This window comes from Canis lupus, chromosome 9 (genome assembly GCF_003254725.2).
Source record: "Canis lupus dingo isolate Sandy chromosome 9, ASM325472v2, whole genome shotgun sequence".
NCBI classification, from domain to species: Eukaryota; Metazoa; Chordata; class Mammalia; order Carnivora; family Canidae; genus Canis; species Canis lupus.
The window spans coordinates 23925419-23952567 of record NC_064251.1 but is presented as its reverse complement, the minus strand read 5'-3'; the positions used below and the strand labels follow the sequence as shown (position 1 = coordinate 23952567).

General features: G+C 54.5%; 2 protein-coding genes across 3 annotated transcripts; one reads left to right on the top strand and one right to left on the bottom strand.

Annotated features, from left to right (window-relative positions):
* The first annotated feature begins 257 nt into the window (after nucleotides 1-257).
* ERBB2 (erb-b2 receptor tyrosine kinase 2) lies at nucleotides 258-25693 on the top strand. 2 transcript variants are annotated; one of them, XM_025439880.3, is made up of 27 exons: nucleotides 258-562; nucleotides 7092-7243; nucleotides 8091-8304; nucleotides 9076-9210; nucleotides 9490-9558; nucleotides 9752-9867; nucleotides 9996-10137; nucleotides 11705-11824; nucleotides 12094-12220; nucleotides 14087-14160; nucleotides 14248-14338; nucleotides 14531-14730; nucleotides 15043-15175; nucleotides 15259-15349; nucleotides 16176-16336; nucleotides 18768-18815; nucleotides 20450-20588; nucleotides 20686-20808; nucleotides 21143-21241; nucleotides 21512-21697; nucleotides 21832-21987; nucleotides 22112-22187; nucleotides 22501-22647; nucleotides 23055-23152; nucleotides 23350-23538; nucleotides 23830-24082; nucleotides 24206-25693. In XM_025439880.3, exons 1-27 carry the CDS (start codon nucleotides 490-492, stop codon nucleotides 24574-24576), a joined length of 3783 nt encoding a protein of 1260 aa, XP_025295665.1. In that variant the 5' UTR covers nucleotides 258-489; the 3' UTR covers nucleotides 24577-25693. The 2 variants fall into 2 exon arrangements, with proteins under 2 accessions (XP_025295665.1, XP_025295664.1); XM_025439879.3 differs by having other exon boundaries at nucleotides 23350-23562.
* MIEN1 (migration and invasion enhancer 1) lies at nucleotides 25693-27149 on the bottom strand. The gene is made up of 4 exons (XM_025439881.2): nucleotides 26954-27149; nucleotides 26754-26851; nucleotides 26230-26306; nucleotides 25693-26142 (listed from the first exon to the last, which is right to left on the bottom strand). Exons 1-4 carry the CDS (start codon nucleotides 27040-27042, stop codon nucleotides 26059-26061), a joined length of 348 nt encoding a protein of 115 aa, XP_025295666.1. The 5' UTR covers nucleotides 27043-27149; the 3' UTR covers nucleotides 25693-26058.

Here is a 27149-nt window from a genome sequence, read left to right as displayed (position 1 = left end):
CGGCAGAACCTGTGACTTAAAGGAAAGTTAAGGACGGTAGCCTGAAGCATTCTCCCCAGACTCCCCCCGGTGTGTGCGTGTGTCTGGGGGAGGGGGTCTGGCGATCGCCGTCGCGGCTTCAGGGGTTCTCCGTGGGAAGGCGTGAGAAGTGCGCAGGCAAGCCCGGCGTCCGGGCGCCGGGAGGGGCGCACCCCAGGCCTGCGCGCCGAGGGAGAAAGTGAAGCTGGGAGTTGCCACTCCCAGGGACTCGCTGGAATGCGGTGGAGGGGGTGGGGGGGCGAGCCGGGAGCGCGCTGCTCCCAATCACGGGAGGAGGAGGAGGTGGAGGAGGAGGGCTGCCTTGAGGAAGTCCAAGAATGAAGTTGTGGAGCTGAGAGTCCCCCTGCGTCGCGCCCGAGAGCCGAGCGGAGCCCCCACCCCCACCCCCGCCACCACCAGGCAGCCGCCGGGTCCAGCCCGAGCCATGGGGCCGGAGCCGCAGTGAGCACCATGGAGCTGGCGGCCTGGTGCCGCTGGGGGCTCCTTCTCGCCCTCCTGCCCTCCGGAGCCGCGGGCACCCAAGGTGGGTCCGGGGCGGGGAGGGCGCCGGGCGGGACGCGCCCCTGCAGCCTGGGGCCGCCGCCGAGGTCCCGGGGGCAGGCGGGGGCGGGGGGGGCCGCACGAGCCGCGGGATCGGGGGTTTCGGACGGTCCCGGCGCCGCGAGCAGCCGGCCTGGGCGGGGAGGGGGCCGGAGGGAGCGGGGGCCGCGGGCCGGGGGCGGGGGCCGGGGCCGAGGGGCGATGACGCCCGAGCGCCTCTCCGGGTCCCCGGCCAGAGGCTGGCGCTTCCCAGACTCCGCGACGGCGCTGGGAACTTGTCAGAAAAAGTTCTCTGAGATTGCTCAGAAAGTTTACCCTCAAAGGGTGCACTGCATGGGGTGTGTGTGTGTGTGTTTCCCCCCCTTTCTTGAGCCCCTTCAAACTTTCTCAAAGCCTTTCCAGTTGGCAGCCTCCGCCTCCAGACTGGACTGGGCTGGATTCCTCGGGGGTCCCTTCGGCTGCCCCTCCCCCTGCGCCCCCCCTCGCTCTCCCTCCCCGCAGCCGATAGGGTTTAGTTCCTCCAGCTTCAGGCAGGATCGGGGTGTGGGGGGGGGGGGGGGGAAGCAACCTGTCCGGCCAGAGCCAGGCAGGAGAGGGTGGCCGGTCGGACTGCAGAGTTGCCTCATGCTGGAGCCTGGGGTGGGGGGAGGGGGAGACGTTTGTTTTGAGCAAGTCTCTTTAGGGCCAGCTCAGGGACTGTGTGCTTTGTGACTTTTGTTGGAGAGCATGGGCCACGGAGGGGTGGTGCTGGGTGTTCTGGTCTGGGACATAGAGTGGGAAACCAGCGTGGGGGTGTCCTGAGCAGTTGTGGGGAAATGGGGGTGGGGAAGAAAAGCTAAAGAAATAAGACCAGATGCGGATAAGCAGAGGGCTGGGTTGTCCTACCTTTTCTGTCAGGTGGTGTGTGGGGAAGGGGGTTGGTGGGGGCAGTGGGGGTTTGCCCCGTTTGCCCATCTAGCTGCACTAACAACGAAAGCAAACGTCTGCTGGAAATCCACTCTGCACCAGGCATGGTGCGTGGTGGTTTGCATGCATTCCCTCTTTTGAACCCTCAGACCAGCCCTACAAGAGAAGTCCTACTGGCATTCCCATTTCCAGGTGAAAACCTAGGCTTAAAGAGGTTAAATAGCATCAAGGAAGTAGGGGATGCAAGACTGGACCCCTGCCGGTGTGCAACCCCCTCCCCCCAAACCATACATTTGCATCACTGTATCGATCTACCTTGAACAGTGGTCAACACTGTTCTCCCTGCATCACTGGGTTGTGGGGAAGACAATATGAGCGCGTTCTGGGAGTAGTGGGTGGTCTCCATTGGTCAGGGAGTCTGGAGAAAGGGTGGGTGTCCTCTTGTCTGTGGGTTGCCAGAGGGCGCCTCTGTCTGAGCTTCCCTGTGCTGTCTGAGGGGCGTCTACGCCAGGGTGTTCCTGAGTTGTGTGGTCTGTGTGTTTGTGTGTCTGGGCTTTGTGTTGCCAAACAGCAGTCTCCCTGTTGGCCTCGAGACTTAGCTGAACTCTGCCCTCTCAAGGAACTCCCTCAAGGTGCTGGGCCAGATCTGCTGTAAACAGCAGGAGGTGGCCTCACCCCTTCTCTCTGTGGAAGGAGGCTCCACTTTCCTGGGAGTCCGTCCTTCTCCTTGTTTCCCAGGCGGGTGTCTTCAGCCTTGACCTTCTGCTGAGGTGGGTGAGGCCAGGCTGCGACATCAGAATGAGCTGCTGCCTCCCTCACCTGGGCCTGCGCGAGCAGGTGGGGGTGGCTTGGGTTGCTGCAGGGCTGGGACCTCAGGGGTCATTTCTCCCACTGACAACTGGGGCCTCCTCAGGTCTACCTCACCCCTCCATCTGCACTGCTGGGTGCAAAGACAGATGTTGGGCGTGTCTGGCAGAAAATGGTTGCAATGGCAGCACCCCGCCCAGCTGTCTCTAGCACCCCCATTGTATCCCAGGGCTGAAGGCTAGGGCAGGAATTTGGGGGAAGGGGGAGATGGAGAAGGCACAGAGGATCAGGGTTTTGCTAGGATGCATTCTGAAAGATTTTTTTATTTGAGGGAAGAGGGGGAGGGAGAAAGGATGTGGGAGGTTGGGGAGAGGGAGAGAGAGAATCTTAAGCAGACTCTCCGCTGAGCGCCAAACCCCATGTGGGGGCTCAATCTCAGGATCATGACCTGAGCCGAATTCAGGACTCAGATGCTTCACCGACAGAGCCACCTGAGCTGCCCAGGCACCCCTAGGATCTGTTCTTAGAGGTCAAAGTTTTGTCAAGTGTTAACAAACACATACTTCTTATCTTGCAGAGCTCATATTTTAATTCCCAAACGATTCTTCCAACAACTTCCTTTTTACTATACTTGGGGAAAGGAACTTCATTTTAATATTCAAGTTAAAAAAAGAAAACCCAACTGAAAAGCTAGGATGAAATGCAAAAAGAGAAAATAAGTACATCACGTTCCAAATACGAAGGCACCTTGTATTTTCTCTTGGTTTGGAATTACCCATACTCCTGCTATATGAACTTCTCTTGCCTTAACTTAAAAAAAAAAGTGCAACATGCTTTCTATGTGCCAGGTTCTTTTCCATGGATGGTTTCATTTCATCTCTGCAATAATCCAGTGAAGTAGGTACACACAGTTCAAAGAAGCGAAGTGACTTCTCCAAGGCTTCGTAGTGACCCAAATATGTATGTCTAGACCCAGTAATAATGTCTAATGAAGAGGCATTAAGAGTTAGTCAAAGTCTTATCCTATTCGACAGGAATGGGGTGAGCAAAGCCTCCGGGGCAGCCGAGTAAGTAGACTGGGGTAGAGGTGCTACTCTGTTATTCAGGTGAGTGACCTTCTTTATCTAGGCTATGGAATGGGGAGTGATCTGGGGCCCACTGAGGGCCTCTCCTTCCCTGTCCAGCCCATGCCTGAGTTCCTCTTGCACCCTCCAGGCAAGGCAAGGGATTGAAGACAGGGATAGGGCGGATGCAGGAGGACAATGCAGGGGGGCAATGCAGGGGGGCGTGCAGGGCTGTGGGTGAGAGAGACAGCTAGAGTGGAAACATGAGGAAGCAATAGGGGGCTGGGGTGGGGCGCTGGAGTAGGGCCCAGGTACTTGTGCCTGCCCCTGGGTACTGAAATGCTCTGGAGAGATCCCCCACCCTGCCTCTGCCTGTGGTGGTAACACCTCCATCTCTTGCTGGGCCACCTTCCCCACCCCTGGGAAGGGAGCCCATGTAGGACGAGGGGTGTGTGCTCTCCAGGAGTAGAATTATTATAGCCAATGTTTGTTTGCCTCAGCTCTGTTTACAAAGCCTTGTCGTGTTTACACACTGCTTTTTGATTCATTCTCTCATTTAACTCTCATTTAACTTCTCTGCAGAGAGTAAGAGTTCTTATTGTTTTATTATTCCCATCCTCACAGTCAAGTTCAGGTCACTAAATATTCATTAAGTGCCTACAAAGTCCTAGGTGCTGCTGGGCATAAAGATGAATGTGATATGGCTTCTGTCCCAGAGGTCCAAGGTCGTGCTCAAGGTCACACTTGAGCAGCCCAGCTAGGGTTCTGGTTTAAGACCTGGAGCCCAGTCCCTGGTCTGATACTGGCCTTGATATACCAGGTGTGTGGGGTGGGGAGTTCTGGGCATCACTAGAATGGGCATGGGCTCTTACCCTATGGATCTGGGGGAGGTGACTTTGGGGGTGCAGGTCATGTTCATCAAAACCAAAAGAACTATCTCCTGCTAGTGAGCAAGAGAAGCATGTGGGGATGAAATCTAGTGGGGAGGAAAGAACCCTCTTGAGAACACCCCCAGAACTGGGACTGAACACTGACTCTGAAGAACGCTGAACAGTCTTTGAGCAGAGGAATGGACACCATGACTTCAATTATCCTTTTTGGTTGGGAAGTTCTTCTTATTGATTCCATCTATCCATCCATCCATCCATCCATCCATCCATCCATCCAACTCTTACTTAGTATTGGGCTGGTCTCATAGTACTGTGCCAGAGAGCTGGAGGTTGGGCCTCCCAAAGGCCAGGTGTCCCGGATACACGAGCCCCCCCATGTAGAACTGGACTTCCTGCCCTCTTCCCCCCACTGAAATCCATGGGGGCTGGGTGGATATGGGGATTGTGATGAGGACTGGGGAGGAGGAGGTTAGTGAGGAGATGGGGTAGTAGGTGGGAGGGGCCCAGCTTCGTGGTGAAGGGGACATGGTGAAGGGGACATGGTGAAGGGGACGGAGGTGGAGGTAGGGGAGGTGTCAAGAGGCCTTTATTGGCTTCATGTCAGCTTGCTGGGGGAATTTGCCCGCCAGCCTCCAGCTCCCTGGGAGAGTAGATACCAATTTTACCACCTGTTGCAAACACTTAAAGAATCTTAGACTCAAATCAGCCACAAACAAACTCGCTGGTGGGGTGGGGCTGCCACTCTATCTGGTCCTCAGCTCAGCCCGGCCACCCTGACCTGCCCAGAGCTTGCAGTGTTTATCAGTGGCATCACTAGAGTTGGTGTGTATTTATTTCCCTTTGAACCAGGCGTGGGGGGAATCTGTATGTGTCCAGTTGAGAATGTAGGATCTAAAGTTGAACTCAAGTTCAAATCCTGCCTCCTCCATGGCTCACAAGCTTTATGGGCTCGGGAGAATAAGCCCTGTGGGCCTCAGCTTCCTATCTTTGCAAGATAGAGGGTTGTAGTCCCAACCTCTGGAGGGTGTTATGAGGCTCCACCCAGAGTGCCTGGCTGTGAGCACACAGTAGGTGCTCAGTTAATGTGGCTGCTCTTGGTGTTTCCATTGTTGATGTTTTTGCCATTGCCTGGTTGCCACAGCTGGTGTCCCTTAGAGGTGGCAGTAGGCCACAGGGGGTGGAGACAGCCTCTGCCCCAGCTCTGCTTGTCCCTGTCCCAGGCTTGGGCCAGAGCTTTGGGGTCTGGGCCTAAAGACAGCTGTGCCTACAAAGCAGCTGAGGCTGCCGAGGCCGCAGGAGGTCCTAGCAGCGGGCGTTATTTTGGGCCTGGCCTGCCACCCCCAGCTCCTGTTTCTCTTGGGAGTCTGGGGGGGAGGGACCCTTGAGTGCTATTTCTGGGCCCTCCCCTTCCTCCTTCTTCGCTTCCTTCCCTGTCTCTCCAAAGGGGTGGGAAAAGAGACCACTCTGGCTTTCACTGGGAGGCTGCCAGCACATGGCTCATTGGTCCTGGCAGGAACCCCAGGGGCTGGCCCTCCCAGCCTTTCCCCAGCTTTCTGGAGGCAGAGCGTACCTCTTATCCCCCCCACCCAGGATTTGACTTCAGACCTTGGAGTCAGCCACTCCTGTCCCCCTGAATCTTAGCACGTAGGCTCTGGGAGGTGGGGTGGCGGCCCAAAGGAAATAGGGGCGACTCAGGCACCTGTGAGCCTGTGTCTCTGGGGGTGCCCTCTGCCCCCCCCACTGCACCCCCCCCCCGGCACACCCTCCTGGGCAAGACGCGCCAGGTGATTCATCTTCTCACCAGAGCAGAAAAACGAGTTCAACTGGGCACTTTAATCTCCCCCCTACTGGCAGGCATGGTGCCAGCCGTTGTCCACAGCAGCCCCTCACCAGGGGTAGCTTACCCCGTCAATATCCCTGGGCTTAGTAGGCCCCTCTGGTCTCAGGGACACCCCGCTGAGGTCCAGGTGGGCTGGGGAAGCAGTTCATCTTGATGCCCCTTGGCCAATGGTTGGCACCCGGCACGTACACAGGGCTGAGGTAGTGCCCTTGTGGCAGGAGTTTCGTGGCAGAGATTCTACCAGCTGGTTCTGGAGTCTTGCCCTGAGGAGGTGGCAAGGGTGAAGCACCAGCACAGGAGCCATCAGAGTAGTCATCACTCTGGCCTAGGGTCTGTAGCCTGGGTCCGGATGCCCATTGTTGGGGTCTGATGCTCCTTTTTTCTGCCTGGGGGAATTCCAGAGGTCCCTGCAGTGACCAGGCCCCTAGTGGTCCTCATGCCCCAGCTATGACTCTAGCTGACCCTCCTTCCCTACTTTCTGGGTGGCATTGTGGGAGTGGATATCCCTTGCCAAGAGGTTGGCACGTGGGTGGTATTGGAATGGGGTGGAGAGAATGCCCTGAGTTTGTTTGCTCGGGAGAGGGGCAGGGGGTATCCAGAAGATTCATGATTCATCATGGCCTCTCTCGGGGGATTTTTATCCCTTGGCCATGAGTCGTTCCTTTGGGACAAAGAGAGGCTTTCTTTGCCAGCCAATAGCCTGGGATCGGGTGGGCAAGCTCCCCAGGGGTGGCACAACAGGGTCCCCTCTGGATGCTCAGGATGAGCCAAGTTCGAAGGAGCCTCTCCTTGGATTTCCCTCCTCTTCCCAAACTTGCACACTTTCTTTTGCTGTTGTGCCTTCTGTAAGTGCAGGGGACATGGGGAGAGGGGTCCTTCACTTGTGCTTTCTCACCGTCCGAGACGTCTGAGACGGCATGACTCTAGGGAGTGAGTGGAGAGCAGGAGTCAGGTTGGAGAAGCTCACCGGCCAGTGCCCTCTGACCCACGTCTCCCTCCTACCAGTGTGCACCGGCACAGACATGAAGCTCCGGCTCCCGGCCAGTCCCGAGACCCACCTGGATATGCTCCGCCACCTGTACCAGGGCTGTCAAGTGGTACAGGGGAACCTGGAGCTCACTTACCTGCCTGCCAATGCCAGCCTGTCCTTCCTGCAGGTGAGGCTCATGGGTGACCCAGCCAGGCCCTGCCTCCAGCTGCGCTGAGCCCTATGCTTATACATGGGTGGTAAAAGAGGGTGCTGTTTCCTCACTTGCTGTGGTTCCTCAACTCCGAAGTCCTTTCTGATGTCTGCTCCCTGTCTGTTCTACTGCAAGACCAGTTGACTCCCTCCCTATAATGTGGCGGCCCACAGACATCCCTGGGTGGAATGCACCTATTCCTTTGCTAACTCTTTTCGCTCTCTTGCCAGCATGATCCCCTCTCGCTGTCCCTTCCTGCTGGCAGTGGTGAACGGGCAGCTGGGAGTTGTGAGTTCTAGGTCCAGTTCTGCTACTGACAACCACGTGAATGTGGTCTCAGCCCTTGGTTCCCCTGTCTGTGTTTGGAAGCAACAAGCACACTTTGACTCCCCTCTGGGAAAATATCAAATAGGGAATATCTGTGAAAGGGTCAGGAGCAGGGGAGAGAGTGGGTACCAGCCTGCTGGATGGTGTCCACCCTGCTCTGGGGTGGAGCCACGTGCATGATGCCTGATGCCTGGTCAAGTCACGGCCGTGCTCTCATGTGGGTCTCTCCTTTTATGGACGAGGGAGCTGAGATGCAGCCAGGGTGGGGCACTTGCTTATGGTTCACAAAGTGCTCCCCCCACCAGTTATCTGTCTTGATCATAGAGGAATCTGGTTTGGGAAGGTGGAGATCTCTTCTTGATGTGTGAGAAAGCTGGACTTCTCAGGGCATGGGGGTTTTGCCCAAGATCCCCAAGCACTTGGTGACTCTGAGGGGGATGGGAGTGGTCCAGGGCCCAGGCCTGCCTCAACCCCACCTGACCCTGTTCCCTCCCAGGATATCCAGGAGGTGCAGGGCTATGTGCTCATTGCTCACAGCCAAGTGAGGCAGATCCCACTGCAGAGGCTACGAATTGTGCGAGGCACCCAGCTCTTTGAGGACAACTACGCCCTGGCCGTGCTGGACAATGGAGACCCGCTGGAGGGTGGCATCCCTGCACCAGGGGCGGCCCCAGGAGGGCTGCGGGAGCTGCAGCTTCGAAGCCTCACAGGTGGTCATCACTCACCGAAACCTTCTCCTTGTTCTTGGGAGCTGATCAGGGCCACCGCTAGCCATGGGAGGCTTTGTGTGAATTAGAACTGGCATCCATTCAGGATGGATGCAGGTGGAGCTAGGAAAGATTAGAACAAGATTTCCCTTCTTCCCAGGAAGTCACGGCTTGCACGAGCCTGCAGAGTTTGATGAGGATACAGGCTGGGGTTTATCCACTTCTTGGCTGGCAACACATGTTCAGTGAACAACCTGTACAACTGTATGTGGCAGGCCTGCAGCTGACAGTAGCCCAGACTCCGTGGCCAGTTACTTCGCATGCATGAGCCTATCTTGGTCATGCCATTATCTTGCAAGGAAGCACCAACGTTAGCCGCTTCTTACAGATGAGAAAACCGTAAACGGTTTACAGAGGCTGAGTGACTTGCTCACAGTTACATAGCTAGTTAGTGGTGAGGCTGGTTTTCAGACTCCAGAGTCTCTTTTAACCGCTAAGCAGTATGTACAGAATGAAGAGGTGGGAGGACAGGAGAGAGTGGCACGGACCTCTGGACCTGGTCATGGACAACTCACCCCTCCCTGGATCTCAGATTGTTCATGTGTGTGCAGGAGTGGTGGGGGGGTGGGGGTGGGGGGTGGGGTGCTGATAGAGCGAGGAGATGCTGGTGTCTTCTCTAATCCCCGGGGAAAACTGAGAAGTCAAGAGGGCCCTATGGGAGGGCAGAAGGTGACAGGCGGGAAAGGAAGGCCCTGATTATTGCCCACCCCACAGAGATCCTGAAGGGAGGGGTCTTGATTCAGCGGAGCCCGCAGCTCTGCCACCAGGACACGATTTTATGGAAGGACGTCTTCCATAAGAACAACCAGCTGGCCCTCACGCTGATAGACACCAACCGCTCTCGGGCCTGTAAGCCATGCTCCTCCCTGCCTGCTGCCTCCTCTCTTTCTTGAGACCCTGCACTCCTGGCTCACTCCCCACCCCCCACCCCCACCCCTGCTCTATCACTACCCATTTCCTCTTCCTGTCCCATTCCTCCTGCCCTCTCTCTGGGTCTCTTCATCTCTGGTCCTGTGTCCTGCCTCCCTCTGCCTCTAGATTGTGCCTAGGGCCCCTGTTTCCCACCGAGCCTCCCCCTCATTGTGCATTCTGTCTCTTGGTCTCTGGTCTCTCTGTTTCTCTCCCCAGGCCCACCCTGTTCTCCAGCTTGTAAAGACGCCCACTGCTGGGGGGCCAGCTCCGGGGACTGTCAGAGCTGTGAGTCCTAGGGAGGCCCAGAATGTGGGGGGCAGAGGGCTGAGTGGAGTAAAGGAGACATGGGGCGGGGGCGGGTGTGACCAGGCCTCAGTGTCTTCCTTGGGGCCGGAAGTCACAGAAAGTGATGCCGCTGGTGAGGGCCTGGTGCCTGGGCTACTACTGCCCAGCCCTCATCCTGCCCTTTGTCTCACAGTGACGCGGACTGTCTGTGCGGGGGGCTGTGCCCGCTGCAAGGGCCCACAACCCACCGACTGCTGCCACGAGCAGTGTGCTGCTGGCTGCACGGGCCCCAAGCACTCTGACTGCCTGGTATGTCCCCACGGGGTGGGCGCAAGAGGAGGGCCATCCCACCTGCTACTGCCCTGTTGCCCCTGGCACACCAGGGAAGAACGGCCCAGGGACCACCAGCTTCCTGTCCTGCCCCCTTCTCCCCCCAGGCCTGCCTTCACTTCAACCACAGTGGCATCTGTGAGCTGCACTGCCCAGCCCTGGTCACCTACAACACGGACACCTTCGAATCCATGCCCAACCCTGAGGGCCGATATACCTTCGGGGCCAGCTGTGTGACCTCCTGTCCCTGTGAGTGCCAGGGGGAAATGTAGTTCTAATCATTTTGCTGGAGTGGTGGTGGCGGGTTGGTTTATGTCGGTGGGAGCTTAAGTGAGCGTTGTCTGCCTCTTGCCCCGGAGAGCTGGTCGTGGCACTTCCTGGGGGGCTGCCTCATCCTTTCAACAGCTGTGGAGCAGGTGGCCGCGAGGAGCAGCGGCTAAGAGCCCAGGCTCAGGAGCCAGGCTGCCTGGGTTTGAAACCCAGCTCGCCCATTTTCTAGTCCTGTGACCTGCTTACTGTACCTTAAGTTTTTCATCTGTAAAATGGGAGCAAAGACAGCCCTGACATCATAAGGTGGCTATAAAACGTTTGAATGACTTATTTTGAAGATTTATTTTTGTGTTTTGAGAGAGAGAGAGAGAGACAGCAAGGGGAGGGGCAGAGGGAGAGAATCCTTTTTTTTTTTGAGTAAAGGGACACAAGTTTATTAAGTAAAGATACAGAGAAAGCTCTCAGAAGTGAGAAGGGTCTTAACAGGGTTACCCAGAGGAAGAGAGGAGAATCTTAAGCAGACTACCTGCTGTGTGTGGAGCTCGATGTAGGCTGATCTCACGACCTGAGCAGAAATCAAGAGTCGGATGCTTCACCAACTGAGCCACCCAGGCGCCCCTGAATGAATTAATATTTGTAAAGCTCTTATGACGGTGCTTGGCACATACTAAGCACTAGATTGATCAGAGTTTTATTTAACAACTCCCCTACTTATTGATGTACATTTAGGGACTGACTTTGGACCTGGGGCCCCTTTCTTCCTGTCATGTGCGACAGGACTGGGTTCTCGGGTCCTGATGGAACCCTCCCCATGGCACATCAGAGTTCAAACTGTAGAGCCAAAAACAAACAAACAAACAAACAAACAAACAAACTGTAGAGCCAGACTGTGCTCAAATCCTGGCTTCTCCACCCAACAGCACAATGACCCTGAGTAATTTACATAAAACTGCTTTGATTCCGGGATGCCTGGATGGCTCAGTGGTTGAGCGTCTGTCTTTGGCTCAGGACGTGATCCTGGAGACCCGGGATCGAGTCCCACATCGGGCTCCCTGAGTGGAGCCTGCCTCCCCCTCTGCCTGTGTCTCTGCCTCTCTCTCTCTCTCTCTCTCTCTCTCTCTATGTGTCTCTCATGAATAAATAAATACAATCTTAAAAAAAAAAAAAGTGCTTTGATTCCCTCTTGGCAAAATGAGAATCTTAACTGCCCATTACATAGGGTTGTTGTGAGGCGTAAATGAATGTCAAGTGCACAGACTTGTCATAAGGGCATTTCAGGATTGAAATGGGCAATTTCAATCAGGGCAAAACCATTCTGTGGTAATAAAGTTCAGAATTGTGGTTGTCCCCAGGGGTGGGGGGGGGACTGGAAGGGGACACAAAAGAAATTTCTGGGGCAATGGCAGTGTTCTGTGTCTCAGTTGGGGTAGCATATAATGTTGGGGTAGGTTGATAATGTTGTACCCTGTGGGCCTGGTCACATTGGTGATGGTGGGGCACACGTGCAGGGCCAGGGCACATGGACACATGGTCTTCATCTCCTCAGACAACTACCTGTCTACGGATGTGGGATCCTGCACCCTGGTCTGTCCCCTGAACAACCAAGAGGTGACGGCTGAGGATGGGACACAGCGGTGCGAGAAATGCAGCAAGCCCTGTGCCCGAGGTAACTGTTGGCCATGCCCTGAGCTGGGCTGCACACCCAGCTTGGCCTAGCTCCCTGTCCTGTCCTTCTTCAGACCCGCCTGGGACCCAGTCTTCTTCCACTGTCTCTAGCTTGGCCCTCCCTGGATCAGTCCCACACGTTCCCCCATGTCTCCTGTAATTGTGTGAGGGGACGTGTGGCCCCAGGAGGGGATGGAGCCCTGAAGTTGGAGGTCCTGGTGCTCCATGTGGGGGCTGAGACAGCCCCTTCACACCTGCCCCTCCCCGCAGTGTGCTACGGTCTGGGCATGGAGCACCTGCGGGAGGTGAGAGCGGTCACCAGTGCGAACATCCAGGAGTTTGCCGGCTGCAAGAAGATCTTTGGAAGCCTGGCATTTTTGCCAGAGAGCTTTGAGGGGTAAGGAAATGCGGAGTTAAGGATGGGCATAGTGATCTGAGCAGCGTCAGGGCAGTCACTGAATCCTGAGCGCCTAGAAGTGCCAGCGTCTCTGGAGGATGATGGGAAACAGAGGTGGGAGGCCAGAAATGCAAAAGAAGCAGGTGGGAGACCAGAGGGTTCAGGGACTGGGCGGTTGTTTTCATAAATCACATGTTGGCCACGAATGTATGGTTTTTTTTTTAATTTTTATTTATTTATGATAGTCACACACAGAGAGAGAGAGAGAGAGAGAGAGAGAGAGAGAGAGAGAGAGAGAGAGAGAGGCAGAGACATAAGCAGAGGGAGAAGCAGGCTCCATGCACCGGGAGCCCAACATGGGATTCGATCCTGGGTCTCCAGGATCGCGCCCTGGACCAAAGGCAGGCGCCAAACCGCTGCGCCACCCAGGGATCCCCTGAATGTATGTTTTTATGGGAGTCAAAACATCCAGATAAAGCAAAATTCTCCTTGAGTTCATAGTGGCTTTATTCACAATATTCCCCAGCTAGGAATAATGCCAATATATATCAGCAGGTGAACGAGTAAATAGATGATGGTATATCTCCCCGATGGAATTCCCAGGGATAAAAAGAAACAAACAGCTCACTAATAGATACAGCATGAATGAGCCTCAAGAATATCCCCACGTTCAGTGAAATAAGCCAGGCAAGAGAGTCCACACGGTACGAGTCCCTCTACATGAGGCTCTGGAATAGGCAAAAACCAATCTGTGGTAATAGAGTTCAGAACCGTGGTTGTCCCCAGGGGTGGGGGGACTGGAATGGGACACGAAAGAAATTTCTGGGGTGATGGCAGTGTTCTGTGTCTCAGCTGGGGTAGCAGATACATGAGTGAATGCATTTGTCACAACTCCTCAGACTGTACATTAAAAGTGCATTTTGTTGTATGTGAATTATACTTCAATAAAAGTATGTGTTAAAAAAAGAGAAAATTTCCTTTAACGTTTCCTGTAGTTCTCTTCCCCTTTCCAGAGGGAACCCGTGCTAAGAGCTTGTGTGGGTTCTCCTAGACCATTTGTACATACGTGGACACAACGCTGAGAAACCTGGCCGTAGTAATTTTGTTGAGGAGATTGACCTGAAGTGGGAGCTTAAGTGAGCGTTGTCTGCCTCTTGCCCCGGAGAGCTGGTCGTGGCGCTTCCTGGGGGGCTGCCTCGTCCTTTCAACAGCTGTGGAGCAGGTGGCCGCGAGGAGCAGCGGCCAAGAGCCCAGGCTCAGGAGCCAGGCTGCCTGGGTTTGAAACCCAGCTCGCCCATTTTCTAGTCCTGTGACCTGCTTACTGTACCTTAAGTTTTTCATCTGTAAAATGGGGGCAAAGACGGCCCCGACCTCATAAGGTGGCTAGAACACTTGAATGAGTTAATAATATTCATACGCTCTTGGAACAGTGCCTGGCAGATACTAATTGCTCTTTTTTTGTTGTTTTTAAGTGCTCTTAAATGTTTTTGTCTACAGTCAAGATACATGGGGATTATATTTAACAGGTCTCCTATTTACTGATGACTATTTAGGTAGTTTTCAATTTTTGCTCTTACAAACATTTCTGTGCTGTACATCTCTGGGAACAGGAGCCAAAGTTTCTCTAGGCCACATTCCTAGAAGTAGGATTTCTAGATCAAAGGATATAAATATTGTTTTGACAGATCCTGCCAAACTAGGGCCTGGGCTTTGAAACTCAGGATGAAAACAGCCAGGCTTGATGGGCAAAGGGTTTAAGTGAAGTCATTAATAGAGGCGGGTAGGGGAAGGTGGCTGGGCCAGCTCTGGGGGTCGTGCCCACCTGCTTCTCGGCCCTGCTGATTCCTCTCCTAATCCTCCTCCTAGGGACCCAGCCTCCAACACTGCCCCCCTACAGCCTGAGCAGCTCAGAGTGTTTGAGGCTCTGGAGGAGATCACAGGTGGGCTTTGCCTCTCTGCATCCTGCTCTGATGAGGTTGGGGTCCTTATCCTGTCCCCACACCCCTAGCTTCACCCTGTGCCTGCAGGTTACCTGTACATCTCAGCGTGGCCAGACAGCCTGCCTAACCTCAGTGTCTTCCAGAACCTGCGAGTAATCCGGGGACGAGTTCTGCATGAGTGAGCACGGAGAAGGGGGGGGCCCGAGGAACTTCCCAGGCTTTGGGTGTGGTGGGCACTCCTGCTCCCTGGGGACTCCAGCAGTAATGTATCCGTGGGAGTTTGCAGAGTGTACGGGGGATGGGAGGGAGGTGAGGGCGGCCCTTGCCCATGGGAGCGGCTCGATGGTGCAGCCAAACACTCCTCCCACAGTGGTGCCTACTCGCTGACCCTGCAAGGGCTGGGCATCAGCTGGCTGGGGCTGCGCTCGCTGCGGGAACTGGGCAGTGGGCTGGCCCTCATCCACCGCAACGCCCGCCTTTGCTTCGTGCACACGGTGCCCTGGGACCAGCTCTTCCGGAACCCCCACCAGGCCCTGCTCCATAGTGCCAACCGGCCAGAGGAGGAGTGCGGTAAGACAGGGAGCCCAGCACCACACGCTCCCCGTCTGCCGGCACCCAGGAGTGCCCAGGGTCCCTAGCAGCAGCGATCTTGACACCGCTCTGGCTGGCTTGGCCTCTTGGCATGGCTTCCAGCTGGGTCCTGCCACAGTGCCTTGGCGTCCCTGCCTTTCCCCTCTCCTCTCTGCTGTTTTATCCCTGCGTTGCCCAGCAGGTATCCCCACCACTCTGGGCCACAGCCACCCCCACAGTCTTCTCCCCTGGGTCACTTGGACCCGGAACCTCCCTTGAGTGTCCCCTCTGACCCCTTCCTCCTCACTGCAGTGGGCGAGGGCCTGGCCTGCTACCCGCTGTGCGCCCATGGGCACTGCTGGGGTCCAGGGCCCACCCAGTGCGTCAACTGCAGCCAATTCCTTCGGGGCCAGGAGTGCGTGGAAGAATGCCGAGTACTGCAGGGGTATGCGGGGCGGAGCAGGGGGGCGGCCAGGGAGAGGGCACAGGGGCTCCTTCCAGACCCTCATCAGCCATTCCCTCTGGCAGGCTGCCCCGAGAGTATGTGAAGGACAGGTACTGTCTGCCGTGCCACTCAGAGTGTCAGCCCCAGAATGGCTCAGTGACCTGCTTCGGATCGGTGAGTTGCTGGTTGGGTCAAGCTGGGTGGACAGAAGCAAGGCCGAGAATATTCCAGGGGAGGGCTCTGAGTTCAGACCTGGACGGCAGGAGAGTGTGAAAGCGGGAGGATAGATGAAGGCTGGGGTCTGCAAGAGTTGTGTGATAGACCCTGTGACCCTTTGGACTACGCAAAGGTCCTGGGGAGGCCTGTGTTCTTGGCTGTGACTGTGCCAAGACGGTTAGACCAATGGGTTTAGGCATCAGGGTATCTGGATTCGAATCCAAGTCCTGCTTCCAACCTTGGTTTGCTCATTTGTAAAATGAATATTATATTACTTACCTCATTGGAATGTATTAAGAATGAACTTCAAATGGGGTTTGGAACAATGCCCAAGCACAAGAGACTTGCTACTGGGTACCTGGGTGCCTCAATCGTTTGGGCGTCTGCCTTTGGCTCAGGTCATGATCTCAGGGTCCTGGGATCGAGCCCCACATTGTGCTCTGCAGGGAGTCTGCTTCTTCCTCTCCCTCTGCCCCTCCTGCCACTGCTGGTATTCTCTCTCTCTCTCAAATAAATAAAAAAAAATTTTTTTAAAGAAAAATCTACATTTTGGTTACTATTACTACTTGCTGTTATATCTTAAGTAATACACTCCCCTGCTAGGCTTCCAGTTCACCTGAAGCCCCTCACCTGGGGCGGCAGACCCAGTAGGTCTGGGCTGTCCCAGCAGCAGGATGAACATGCTGTTGAGTGGCCATGGGAACACGAAGGGGACACATGAGCCAGATCCTGCTACCCTGGGGGTGTTGGTCTAGCGCCCTACAAACCCTTCCTCCCCTCTCAGGAGGCTGACCAGTGTGTGGCCTGCGCCCACTACAAGGACCCTCCCTTCTGTGTGGCTCGCTGCCCCAGTGGTGTGAAACCTGACCTGTCCTTCATGCCCATCTGGAAGTTCGCAGATGAGGAGGGCACTTGCCAGCCGTGCCCCATCAACTGCACCCACTCGTGAGTCCGAGGGCCTTTTCTGTGGGAGGGAGAGCTTTGTCGCAGGACCCTTTCTGGGGCTTTTATTATAAAAAGGGGATAACTCTGCCTTTGCTTATCCTAAGATAAGGATTTAGGTTTTTTTTTTTTATTTTATTTTCTGATCCTAAAAGTAACACATGTGGTTAAAATTTTTTTAATGAAAACATGAAATATAAATGCCGTTAGTAGTTCTAGCCCCACTTAATAATTTGTAATATTTTCTTCCAGATATTACCTGTGCACATGCTAACATGTAATTATTATTGTAACATGTAAAATGGTTTAAATATATATAATTACTCTTAGTTGTTTTTATCTGTGCACATTCTAACATATATATATATATTTTTTAACTAAAATGGGATCATAGACTATTTATTGTTTGCAAAGTGCTTTTTTATTCATTTAACAGAATCTTGCAACATTTTTCCATGTCCTAACATGGTGATCTACTATATTCTTTTTATTATTATTATTTTTAATTTAGTTGTCTTTAATTACACGTGAGACACATGAATACAACCTTAGGATGAACATTTTCAGCAGTATAAAAGTATAAATATTGCAAAACAAATGTGCCCTTTTGTTTCACCTCCCCAGGGAGAACTATCAGATTCACTCTGGTATTTGCATCCTTCCAGGCTTTTTCCACACATTTACATAAACACATATTACATTTATATTAGGTCGAGTACTGTAAGATTGCTGTTTTTGTAGGTCAAAAATGGTTGAGAAACAGCAATTTTGTTTAGTTCACCTCATGGTTTTTTTTCATGTATTTTTTTATTGGAGTTCAATTTGCCAACATATAGTATAACACCCAGTGCACATCTCACCAAGTGCCCCCCTCAGTGCCCATCACCCAGTCACCCCAACCCCATCCCCACCTCCCCTTCCACTACCTCTTGTTCGTTTCCCAGAGTTTGGAGTTTCTCATGTTCTGTCTCCCTCTCTGATATTTCCCACTCATTTTCTCTCCTTTCCCCTATAATCCCTTTCACTATTTTTTATATTCCCTGAATGAATGAGACCATATAATGTTTGTCCTTCTCCGACTCACTTATTTCACTCAGCATAATACCCTCCAGGTCCATCCACGTTGAAGCAAATGGTGGGTATTCGTTGTTTCTAATGGCTGAGGAATATTGCATTGCATACATAGACCACATCTCCTTTATCCAGTCATCTTTTGATGGACACCTTCCAAACTGTGGCTTCCACAGTTTGGCTATTGTGGACATTGCTGCTTTAAACATTGGGGTGCAGGTGTCTCAGCCTTTAACTGCATCTGTATCTTTGTGGTAAATCCCCAAGTTCACCTCATATGTAGTCAGACTTGTGTCTATGCATTCTTTAATGTAAATGGAATCATACTCTACATATTGTTCTGCACTTTGCTTCCCACCCCCCACTTTATGTATCTTGGGGTCCTTTCTTGGGAATGCACATGAATCTACCTCCTAATTTTTTTTAACTACTCAATCTGCAGCACAGATGTGGTATTATTAAACCATGTCCCTGTTTGAGGGATATCTTCTTCCTTCATTTCTTCCTTTTGTTTCTTTCTTTCCTTTTTTCCTTCCTTTTTTCCTTCCTTTTTTCCTTCCTTTTTTCCTTCCTTCCTTCCTTCCTTCCTTCCTTCCTTCCTTCCTTCCTTCCTTTCTTCTTCTTCTTCTTCTTCTTCTTCTTCTTCTTCTTCTTCTTCTTCTTCTTCTTCTTTTCTTTTCTTTCTTTCTTTCTTTCTTTCTTTCTTTCTTTCTTTCTTTCTTCTTTCTTTCTTTCTTTCTTTCTTTCTTTCTTTCTTTCTTTCTTTCTTTCTTTCTTTCTTTCTTTCTTTCTTTCTTTCTTTTTCTTTCCCCTTCCTCCCTCCCTTCCTCCCTTCCTTCCTTCCTTCCTTCCTTCCTTCCTTCCTTCCTTCCTTCCTTCCTCTCTCTTTCTATTGTGGCTTTTTGCACTTGAGCTCACCCTGTACAAGTGAGTATCTGTACATGCTCCCTGGTGTACAGATGTTGGCACTTTTAGGGTATATCCTGAGAGGTGGAACTGCTGGGTCACAGACATGATTTACTAGGTATTGCCAAACTGTCCTCTGCAGAAGCTGAGCCAGTTTACTACCCTGGCAATCTTTTACAGAGGAAGTGGCCATGCTTTTGGATATGATGTTCCTTTTGGAGGCCCCCAAGTCCTACCTACCACAGGGAGGTGGAGGGGAGTGGGAAATGCGAGTTCAAGGCTGGAGAAGGAATCCCCATGTGGGGTGGTAGAAATAGCACTGGTGGCCTGGAATCCAGTTTCTGCCTTTGTCAAATGGGGTGATAACCCAGCCACACCCACCCCGAGATGCTTGTGAGGCTAGAGTGAGCCCAGGAGGTGGTTCCCAGTCTCACTGACTGGACTCTCTTTCCTGCAGCTGTGCGGACCTGGACGAGAAGGGCTGTCCCGCCGAGCAGAGAGCCAGGTCAGCCCAATTCCTGGGACATACGCTATGCTGCCCCACTGTCTCCTACTAGTCCCTGCGTGGTCACTGCTGTGGGATGGGCTGGACGATGGTCTCCTGACATGACATATCTCCCTGCCCAGCCTAGTCTTCCACTATTGATTCACCTTTCAATTTCCTTCAACTAGTGGATGGAGGACCTCCTTAGGATGCTTAGGGGGTGGGGAACAGGAAAAGATGGTGAAGAAGACTCCCCAGTGCCTCCCCACCCTTGAGTAGCTAGATGTCTCATAAGGGACACAGATAACATTCAATCCCCTGGGACAAAAGGTAGATTGAGAAGAGAGGGCAGCACTGAAGTGGAGTGAATGATGAAGTTTTAAGTGGGTGGTGGGAAGCTTCAAGGAAGAGGTGGCATTTGAGCCAGGCCTTGAAACGGGCAGGTAGGTCACTTGCATTAGGGAGAAAGCAACCAGGTGGCAATATGGGGGATGGATCAGGAAAATCTAGGATGTTTTTGTTCGATGGTTCTGGCGTGGTGGGCCACTGAGGGAGCACAGAGAAGGGAGCAAGGGGGTGAAGTCTTGAGTCAGGTTAGGGCATAGGCCCTCCCTCGCCACTGGGCCGCAGGGTTAGACTTGCTTTCTGGGCAGTAGGGAACTTTGGGAAAGACTCTGGGGGAAAAAAGAGATTGGAGTATGTCCTAGGCAATTGTCTGTCCATGAAACAAGCATTCATGAGAGATCTGTGATGGGCCAGGCTTTGACCAAGCAAGGACGGAGATGTTGGGTCAACACACAGGAGCTTCATCTATCCCAGGATGAGCTGAGTCTTGAATGATGACCCCATGGAGAAATGGCAATCCAGGCAGAAGTAGCAGAATGCACCAAGGCTGGGAGGTGTGGAAAATCATGACCCATGGGTGAAAAATTTGGCTCAAACATCAGGGGGCACATTCTTGGGCCCCAACCTACTTAACAGTCAGAGTTGCCAGGAGTGGGGCTCCAGACCCGTGTACATTAACCAGCTCCCTGGTGATTTTTGTCAGGAAGTTTCAGAGTCCTGGGCTAGAGCCATGGGCAGGCACGTAGGTGGTTGGAGCCAAGGGAGGTTTTTGAGTAAGGAAAAGAGGATGGAGCTTAGGGGTTAACCCTTCCAACTTCCCCTCTTTAAAAAAAAAAAAAAAAAGATTTTTATTTGAGAGAGAGAGAAGGAGCAAGGGAGGGGCAGAGGGGCAAGCAGATTCCCTGCTGAGCTTGGAGCAGGACAGGGGGCTCCATCCCAGGACCCTGAGATCATGACCCAGGCGCCTCCCCCAACCCAGCCCCGCCAACTTCTTTCTAAACACCAGTGACCTGTGGGGCATCTGGGTGGCTCAGTCAGTTAAGCATCTGCCTTCGCCTTGGATAGTGATCCCTGGATCTTGAGATCAAGCCCCTCGTGGGGCTCCCTGCTCAGCGGGGAATCTGCTTCTCCCTTTCCCTCTGCCTCTCCCCGCTGCTCATTGTCTCTGTGTCTCATATGAGTAAATAAAAATTAAAAATAAAATAAAATTACAAAACATCAGGGACCTGCCTATCCATCCATGGGGCCCCTCCATCCCTTCATGGCCCAGCCTGGTCCCCCCACTCCCTAATCCTGGCTCCCACCCCCAGCCCTGTGACATCCATCATTGCCGCTGTGGTGGGCATTCTGCTGGCTGTGGTCGTGGGGCTGGTCCTCGGCATCCTGATCAAGCGAAGGCGGCAGAAGATCCGGAAGTACACTATGCGGAGGCTGCTGCAGGAAACCGAGGTGAGGCCGTCCGAGGGCCTCCCTGTTGGCCTGGGGTGGGGTGTGGGGGGGTGCCTGTGGCCCAGCCTGTTACTGAGGCACCACCCCATCACCACAGCTGGTGGAGCCGCTGACGCCTAGTGGAGCGATGCCCAACCAGGCTCAGATGCGGATCCTGAAAGAGACAGAGCTGAGGAAGGTGAAGGTGCTTGGATCCGGAGCTTTTGGCACAGTCTACAAGGTTAGGTGTGGGGCCAAAGATCCGGGGTGGGCGGTCCCAGAGGATGCATGGGGTGTGGCCAAGCCTTCTGCGGGGAGGGCAGCCTGGAACGGGGGTGGGGGTAGTACTGTTGGGGTGGGGGGGGGTAGTGCTGTTGGGTTCTGGTCAGTTTGGTAGGAGAGTGGAACCAGAGGAAAGGGAGTGGAGAGCACCGCTCCCTAGTGAGGCCAGTGCTAAATAGTGGGGTTGCCCCCAAGGTGGGGAGGGCATTCAAAGCACAAGTAAGGACCTCCTAGATGACTACAGGTTGGATCTGGTGTCCCCTCTTCCTGCTCATGGCCTCTTCTCTGCCCAGGGCATCTGGATCCCTGATGGGGAAAATGTGAAAATCCCAGTGGCCATCAAAGTGTTGAGGGAAAACACATCTCCCAAAGCCAACAAAGAAATCTTGGACGTAAGCCCCTCCACTGTCTCCAGCTTGGAGTATGGGAGGGACCTCTGGGCTACAGGTCTGGGCTCTGGTCTCTCTCTTCACTGGGGTTTGGGAGACACTTGGTGATTCCCCAAGCCTCAACTCTTAAGCTTCTACCTGTGGGCCATGGTTCTGGTTTGTGACTGATGGGGCTGGATTGAGTGAGGGTCCCTAGTGGCGCCTCAGCCCTCAGGATGGGTGTGTGGTGGTTCTGGTTCCCCACACCCTCTCAGTGCCTACCCTTGCCTCCAGGAAGCATATGTGATGGCTGGAGTGGGCTCCCCGTATGTGTCCCGCCTCCTGGGCATCTGCCTGACATCCACGGTGCAGCTGGTGACACAGCTTATGCCCTACGGCTGCCTCTTAGACCATGTCCGAGAACACCGTGGGCGCCTGGGCTCCCAGGACTTGCTGAACTGGTGTGTGCAGATTGCCAAGGTATGCGCTTCGGGGGCCTGGGGTCTGCAGGTGTCCTTGGGGGCAAGCTGCTGTCTCCACATGGGGCTAGGCTGGGGAGGTTTCCTGGGGGAATGTGGCCAGACTGAGGTCCACATCGATGTCTCTGATCCCAGGGGATGAGCTACTTGGAGGATGTCCGGCTGGTGCACAGGGACCTGGCTGCCCGGAATGTGCTGGTCAAGAGTCCCAACCATGTCAAGATTACAGATTTCGGGCTGGCTCGGTTGCTGGACATCGACGAGACAGAGTACCATGCGGATGGGGGCAAGGTTAGAGGAGGGAGCAGAGTGAGGCAAGGTGGGATGGGGTCGGGTCTGGCCCCTGGGAGAGCTCTAACTAGGGGCAACCATCTCCCCACCACACTGAGTTTGAGGAATTCTTTGCTCTCCCCAGGTGCCCATCAAGTGGATGGCGCTGGAGTCCATTCTCCGCCGGCGGTTCACCCACCAGAGTGATGTGTGGAGCTATGGTGTGTGGCAGGGGGATTGGGAGGAGGGGTGGACACAGAGCCATGGCCTTGGGAGGCATGTTGGTGGAAGGAAGAGAGCAGGAGTGGGAGAATGAATGGAGAGATCTTAGCATGAATGTGGGAGGGAAGGAAGGGGCTCCCAGGGTCCATGCACTTCCCTGGGACTATGGAAAGGCTGGGTAGTAGCTCCTGCCCTGTGACATCACACCCCTCCCTTCCCTCGTGGTGCCAGGCCCTTGGGCAGAGACTCTAGGGCTCAGTGCACTAAAGCGCCCTCTTGTCCCCCAACCTCTTAACCTCATCTCTGCCCCAGGTGTGACTGTGTGGGAACTGATGACTTTTGGGGCCAAACCTTATGATGGGATCCCAGCCCGGGAGATCCCTGACCTGCTGGAGAAGGGGGAACGGCTGCCCCAGCCCCCCATCTGCACCATTGATGTCTACATGATCATGGTCAAGTGTGCGTGGCTGAGCTGTGTCGGTTGCCTGGAGGAGGGATGGGAGGTTCTGGGTGGTGGGGCCTCTAAGGGGTGTGGGAGGGGACCAAGAGCAGGATGTATGTGGGCCCAGGGTCCCTGCTATGGTTAAAGGAGCCTTGGAAGGGTTTTGCTTCCCTTTTACTGTACCAGGCCAGAGGAGCTCCAGAAGACCAGCTAGGAAAAGACTTCTATGCAAAATAAAAAGGGGAAACTAGTAATGATTCTCAAAGGATCTAGCTCAGGACCTGAATCTGATACCTCTTCTCTACCAGCAAGGGCTTGGACTCTAATAACGGGGGTTGTCTAGACCAGACTGGAAAGGGAAGGAGTGGGGCTGCCTGTGGGCTGCAGCCAGAACTGACATACTGGGATTCCCTCCTGCCCCCAGGCTGGATGATAGACTCTGAATGCCGACCCCGGTTCCGGGAGTTGGTGGCCGAATTCTCACGTATGGCCAGGGACCCCCAGCGCTTTGTGGTCATTCAGGTACGGGGCCTTCCCTGCCCCATCCCTGCCCGTGACTAGAGAGCATCCTCCCATAGAGGGTGTGGAGGGAGAGGACTCAGGTCCCAGGCCTCCCAGCCCAGACCTTGGGCTCCCATCCCTTGTCCTCCCTGAACGTTCCTTGGGAGGCTGTGCACTGGGTAGGGGCGAGGCTGTCACACTGTCTCCCTCGTCCCCAGAATGAAGACTTGGGCCCCGCCAGCCCCTTGGACAGCACCTTCTACCGTTCACTACTGGAAGATGATGACATGGGGGACCTGGTGGATGCTGAGGAGTACCTGGTACCCCAGCAGGGTTTCTTCTGCCCAGAACCTACCCCAGGGGCTGGGGGCACTGCCCACCGACGGCACCGCAGCTCATCCACCAGGGTCAGTGTCCTCTGTCACACTGAGGTGGGTGGATGTGGTTACCTGCCCCAGGGACTAGGGTCCTTCTCCTGTGTCATCCCTCCCTCAGCAATCACCTCTCATGGCTCATGGAGACCCCTTTATCCCTGAGGACTCCTACTGCATTCTCACCCTTGACCTCTTTCCACGGTGACTGTGTCAAATCCCAATGATGACCTGTTTATCTCCTCTGAGTCTTTATCCCATGGGAGAGCCCATGGAGTCTATCCCAGATCCAGGAGAGACCCCATCACAACCTTTTCTCATCTCCAGAGTGGCGGTGGTGAGCTGACTCTAGGACTGGAGCCCTCCGAGGAGGAGCCCCCCAAGTCTCCACTGGCACCCTCAGAGGGCGCTGGCTCTGACGTGTTTGATGGTGACTTGGGAATGGGGGCAGCCAAGGGGCTGCAGAGCCTTCCCTCACAGGACCCCAGCCCTCTCCAGCGGTACAGTGAGGACCCTACGGTACCCTTGCCCCCTGAGACTGATGGCTACGTCGCCCCCCTGACCTGCAGCCCCCAGCCTGGTATGGAATTCAGGCCCATGCTGAAAGATTGGGAGGGTGGGGAGTTGGGCGTGTGGGGGCAGTGACAGTAGTTGGGACACATGGATTCATTCCCCTAACAAGCCCCTCTTCTTGCCCTTTCAGAATATGTGAACCAGCCAGAAGTTTGGCCGCAGCCCCCCTCGCCCCTAGAAGGCCCTCTGCCTCCTTCCCGACCGGCTGGTGCCACTCTGGAAAGGCCCAAGACTCTGTCCCCCAAGACTCTCTCCCCTGGCAAGAATGGGGTTGTCAAAGACGTTTTTGCCTTTGGGAGTGCTGTGGAGAATCCGGAGTACCTGGCACCCCGGGGCAGAGCTGCCCCTCAGCCCCACCCTCCTCCAGCCTTCAGCCCAGCCTTTGACAACCTGTATTACTGGGACCAGGATCCATCAGAGCGGGGCTCTCCACCCAGCACCTTTGAAGGGACCCCTACAGCAGAGAACCCGGAGTACCTGGGGCTGGACGTGCCAGTGTGAGCCCAGAGGCCAAGTCGGCCGAGGCCCTGCTGAACCTCCGGGGAGTGGGGAAGGCCTGACTACTGGCCTGTATCCGGATGAGGCAGGAAATGGGTCCTTGGCCCACATCCAGGGGATCCTGCCACACCGGAACCTACCTTCCCCCTCCAAAATCCAGGTGGCCGAGAGGGGCCCAGCCTGGTTGGTAGAAGGGACAGCACTGGGGAGTCTTGACTGACTTTGGAGCCCTGCCCCAGCCAACTCCAGGGTTCCACGGATGCCACCGCCAGTCTCCTCACCTGCGGGAGCAGCTGTACCTGGTTTTCTTATTCCAGATCTATGACACGGAAGGACTTAGAGGAGCTGGGCCCTGGGGGGAGGAAGCTCCAAGGGAGTGAGTGCCTTAGAACAAGATCACCCATTCAGAGACTGTCCCTGAGGCCCCGAGACCTAGCTCTGCACCCAGGAAGACGGGAGCAGCAAAGCTACCCAGATCCAGCCCTTGTACAGAGTGCTTTTCTGGTTTTGTTTTTACTTTTTTTTTTTAAGATGAAATAAGGATTCGGGGAGAGTGGGTACTGTGGAGGGGGGTGGGCTCCCGGTGTTGGGGGAAGAGTGTCCTTTCTACACACCCACTTTCTCCATTTGCAAATATATTTTGGAAAACAGCTGGGTACCAGCCTAAGTCTGGGGTGGCTCTGTGCCAACCTTACCGCTCACCTCCTAACTTACAGTCAAGTCAAATTTTCCTGGAAGGGATGGTTAAGAATAGAGAAAGCTTGAATGAGGAGCCTATTCTCCCAGTTTCCTGGCTTTGGGGTTGTGGGGGAAATCTTTGAGTTGGGATTCTGATCTGAGAGCCCTCTGACAACCAGATCATTCTAGTTAAGAAAAAATGAATTCCTAAGGCCACTCTTAGGGGGAGGGGAAAGAAGAGGCAGTGTCTACTGTGTGACTCATTTTCTTTGCCTTGGCTTTGAAAGAGATGACTGAACCAGAATAACTATCCAGAAAAAGCCCACCCACCCAGCATAGCCACCCTGGTGGTATAAAGGCTGGGCTGGCCTCTGTGCAACCAACCCTTCCCCCCCCACACACACACACTGAACATAAAAATACATACTAGTTTGGCACAGGTGTTTGTAGTGCCACTTTATTGCCAATTGCTGACATTGTCCAGGGCTAGTGGAAGGGAGGTTAGAACCCTGGTGGCATCTGATCAGTACAGCTGGAGCGGGGAGCAGACTTTCTTGGGCACTGATCCAGGGAAGGGGGTATAAGGCGGCTGTGGAAATGTCCATGGAGGTCTCTCTCTCCCACCCCCAAGACCACAGCAGCTTCTATTCCATCCTGGTACCCAAATGGACAAAGTGGAGGCCAGAGTCTCTTAGCTTACTGGGACCCAAGTGAGGGGAAAAAGGCAGTGGGGGGCCCTCAGCAGGACCAAAGGGGAGACCAAGGCTTGGGCCCCAGAACAGAGCAGGAACCCAGAATCCCATGTCGTTACAGGATGACGCAGGGAGGACGGCTGTTTGTGATCTTCTCTAGGGGTTCTCCGTTACTGGCTCTTCGGATGGCCTCAATGAGCTAGAGGGCAGATAATGTGGAATGGCATGATCCAACCCTGGCAGGGGCCGGGTGAACCGGGGGCCTCCCGACATTGTACATACTTACATCTTTCTCATAAGGAAAGCCCCCGTTCTCCAGCTTGGAGAACACCAGCTGTCCATTGATTTCGATCTCAAAGGCCCCTGGTATTAAATAAATAAATCAGTGAGTGAACTGTATGCTGAGAACAGGCGAATCAGGAGAGGCTCTCCTATTCTTCAGACTTCACGCAGGCTCCTTCGTGTCCCCACCGGCCCCACCAGAGACTAGTTCTCTGAGCCATTTCTCAACCCTGACTCGAGGCTAAAGAAACCCCAGGGAGGCGTTACCTGTGTGTACTTTGAACTCAGGCTTCCTAACTCCGGCAAGGGATCCGTCTCCTCCAACCCTACATTTCTGCAGTCTGACCCGTCTTTCCCTACAGGCTTCATCTGTGCCCCCCGTCCCCCCCACCTTTGGAAAGGGGGCCTCGAGTTGGCTGGACATTTTACTATGTGCCGGACACTATAAGACCGCCAATTCCAGGGCTAGAAAAGTGGTAGAGTTGAGATTTTTGAACACTGACTCAGCAGGTGTTCTGCGGGCCTCACCTGTGCCCCCCAGGCGCGACTCGATCTCAATGCCAGGATACTGCTCCTTCACGGCACTCGCCAGCTCCAGGTAGGTCGCCTCAAATCCGCAGGGTTCACTAGGAACAAGATGCTTGGGGGTCTGCTTGGGTTTCGGGGGAGGGGCCTCCCGTGGACCCACCCGGTTCAGTCCAGACACCCCACAGGCTGGAGACGCTCACCAGTACTCCACCACGATGCGCACCCCACTACCCGGCTCAATCTCCCCGGGAGGGGGCGCTTCAGACGTCGGCCCCGGCTCCCCGCTCATTGCTCCGGACTCCGCTTCAGCCGCTGCTTCCGGGTGTGACGCGACGCCGCGAGCACGTGACGGGGCGGGGCCGCGGGAGGGGGCGGGCCGAGCGTTACGTCCGGGCG

Coding starts and splice junctions, on each gene's coding strand:
- ERBB2 (XM_025439879.3), top strand. CDS start 490: ATGGAGCTGGCGGCCTGGTGCCGCTGGGGGCTCCTTCTCGCCCTCCTG. Junction 9,211..9,489: donor CACCAACCGCTCTCGGGCCT/GTAAGCCATGCT, acceptor TTCTCTCCCCAG/GCCCACCCTGTTCTCCAGCT. Junction 14,339..14,530: donor CGGGGACGAGTTCTGCATGA/GTGAGCACGGAG, acceptor CTCCTCCCACAG/TGGTGCCTACTCGCTGACCC.
- MIEN1 (XM_025439881.2), bottom strand. CDS start 27,042: ATGAGCGGGGAGCCGGGGCCGACGTCTGAAGCGCCCCCTCCCGGGGAG. Junction 26,852..26,953: donor CGCATCGTGGTGGAGTACTG/GTGAGCGTCTCC, acceptor TCTTGTTCCTAG/TGAACCCTGCGGATTTGAGG. Junction 26,307..26,753: donor GTCGCGCCTGGGGGGCACAG/GTGAGGCCCGCA, acceptor ATTTAATACCAG/GGGCCTTTGAGATCGAAATC.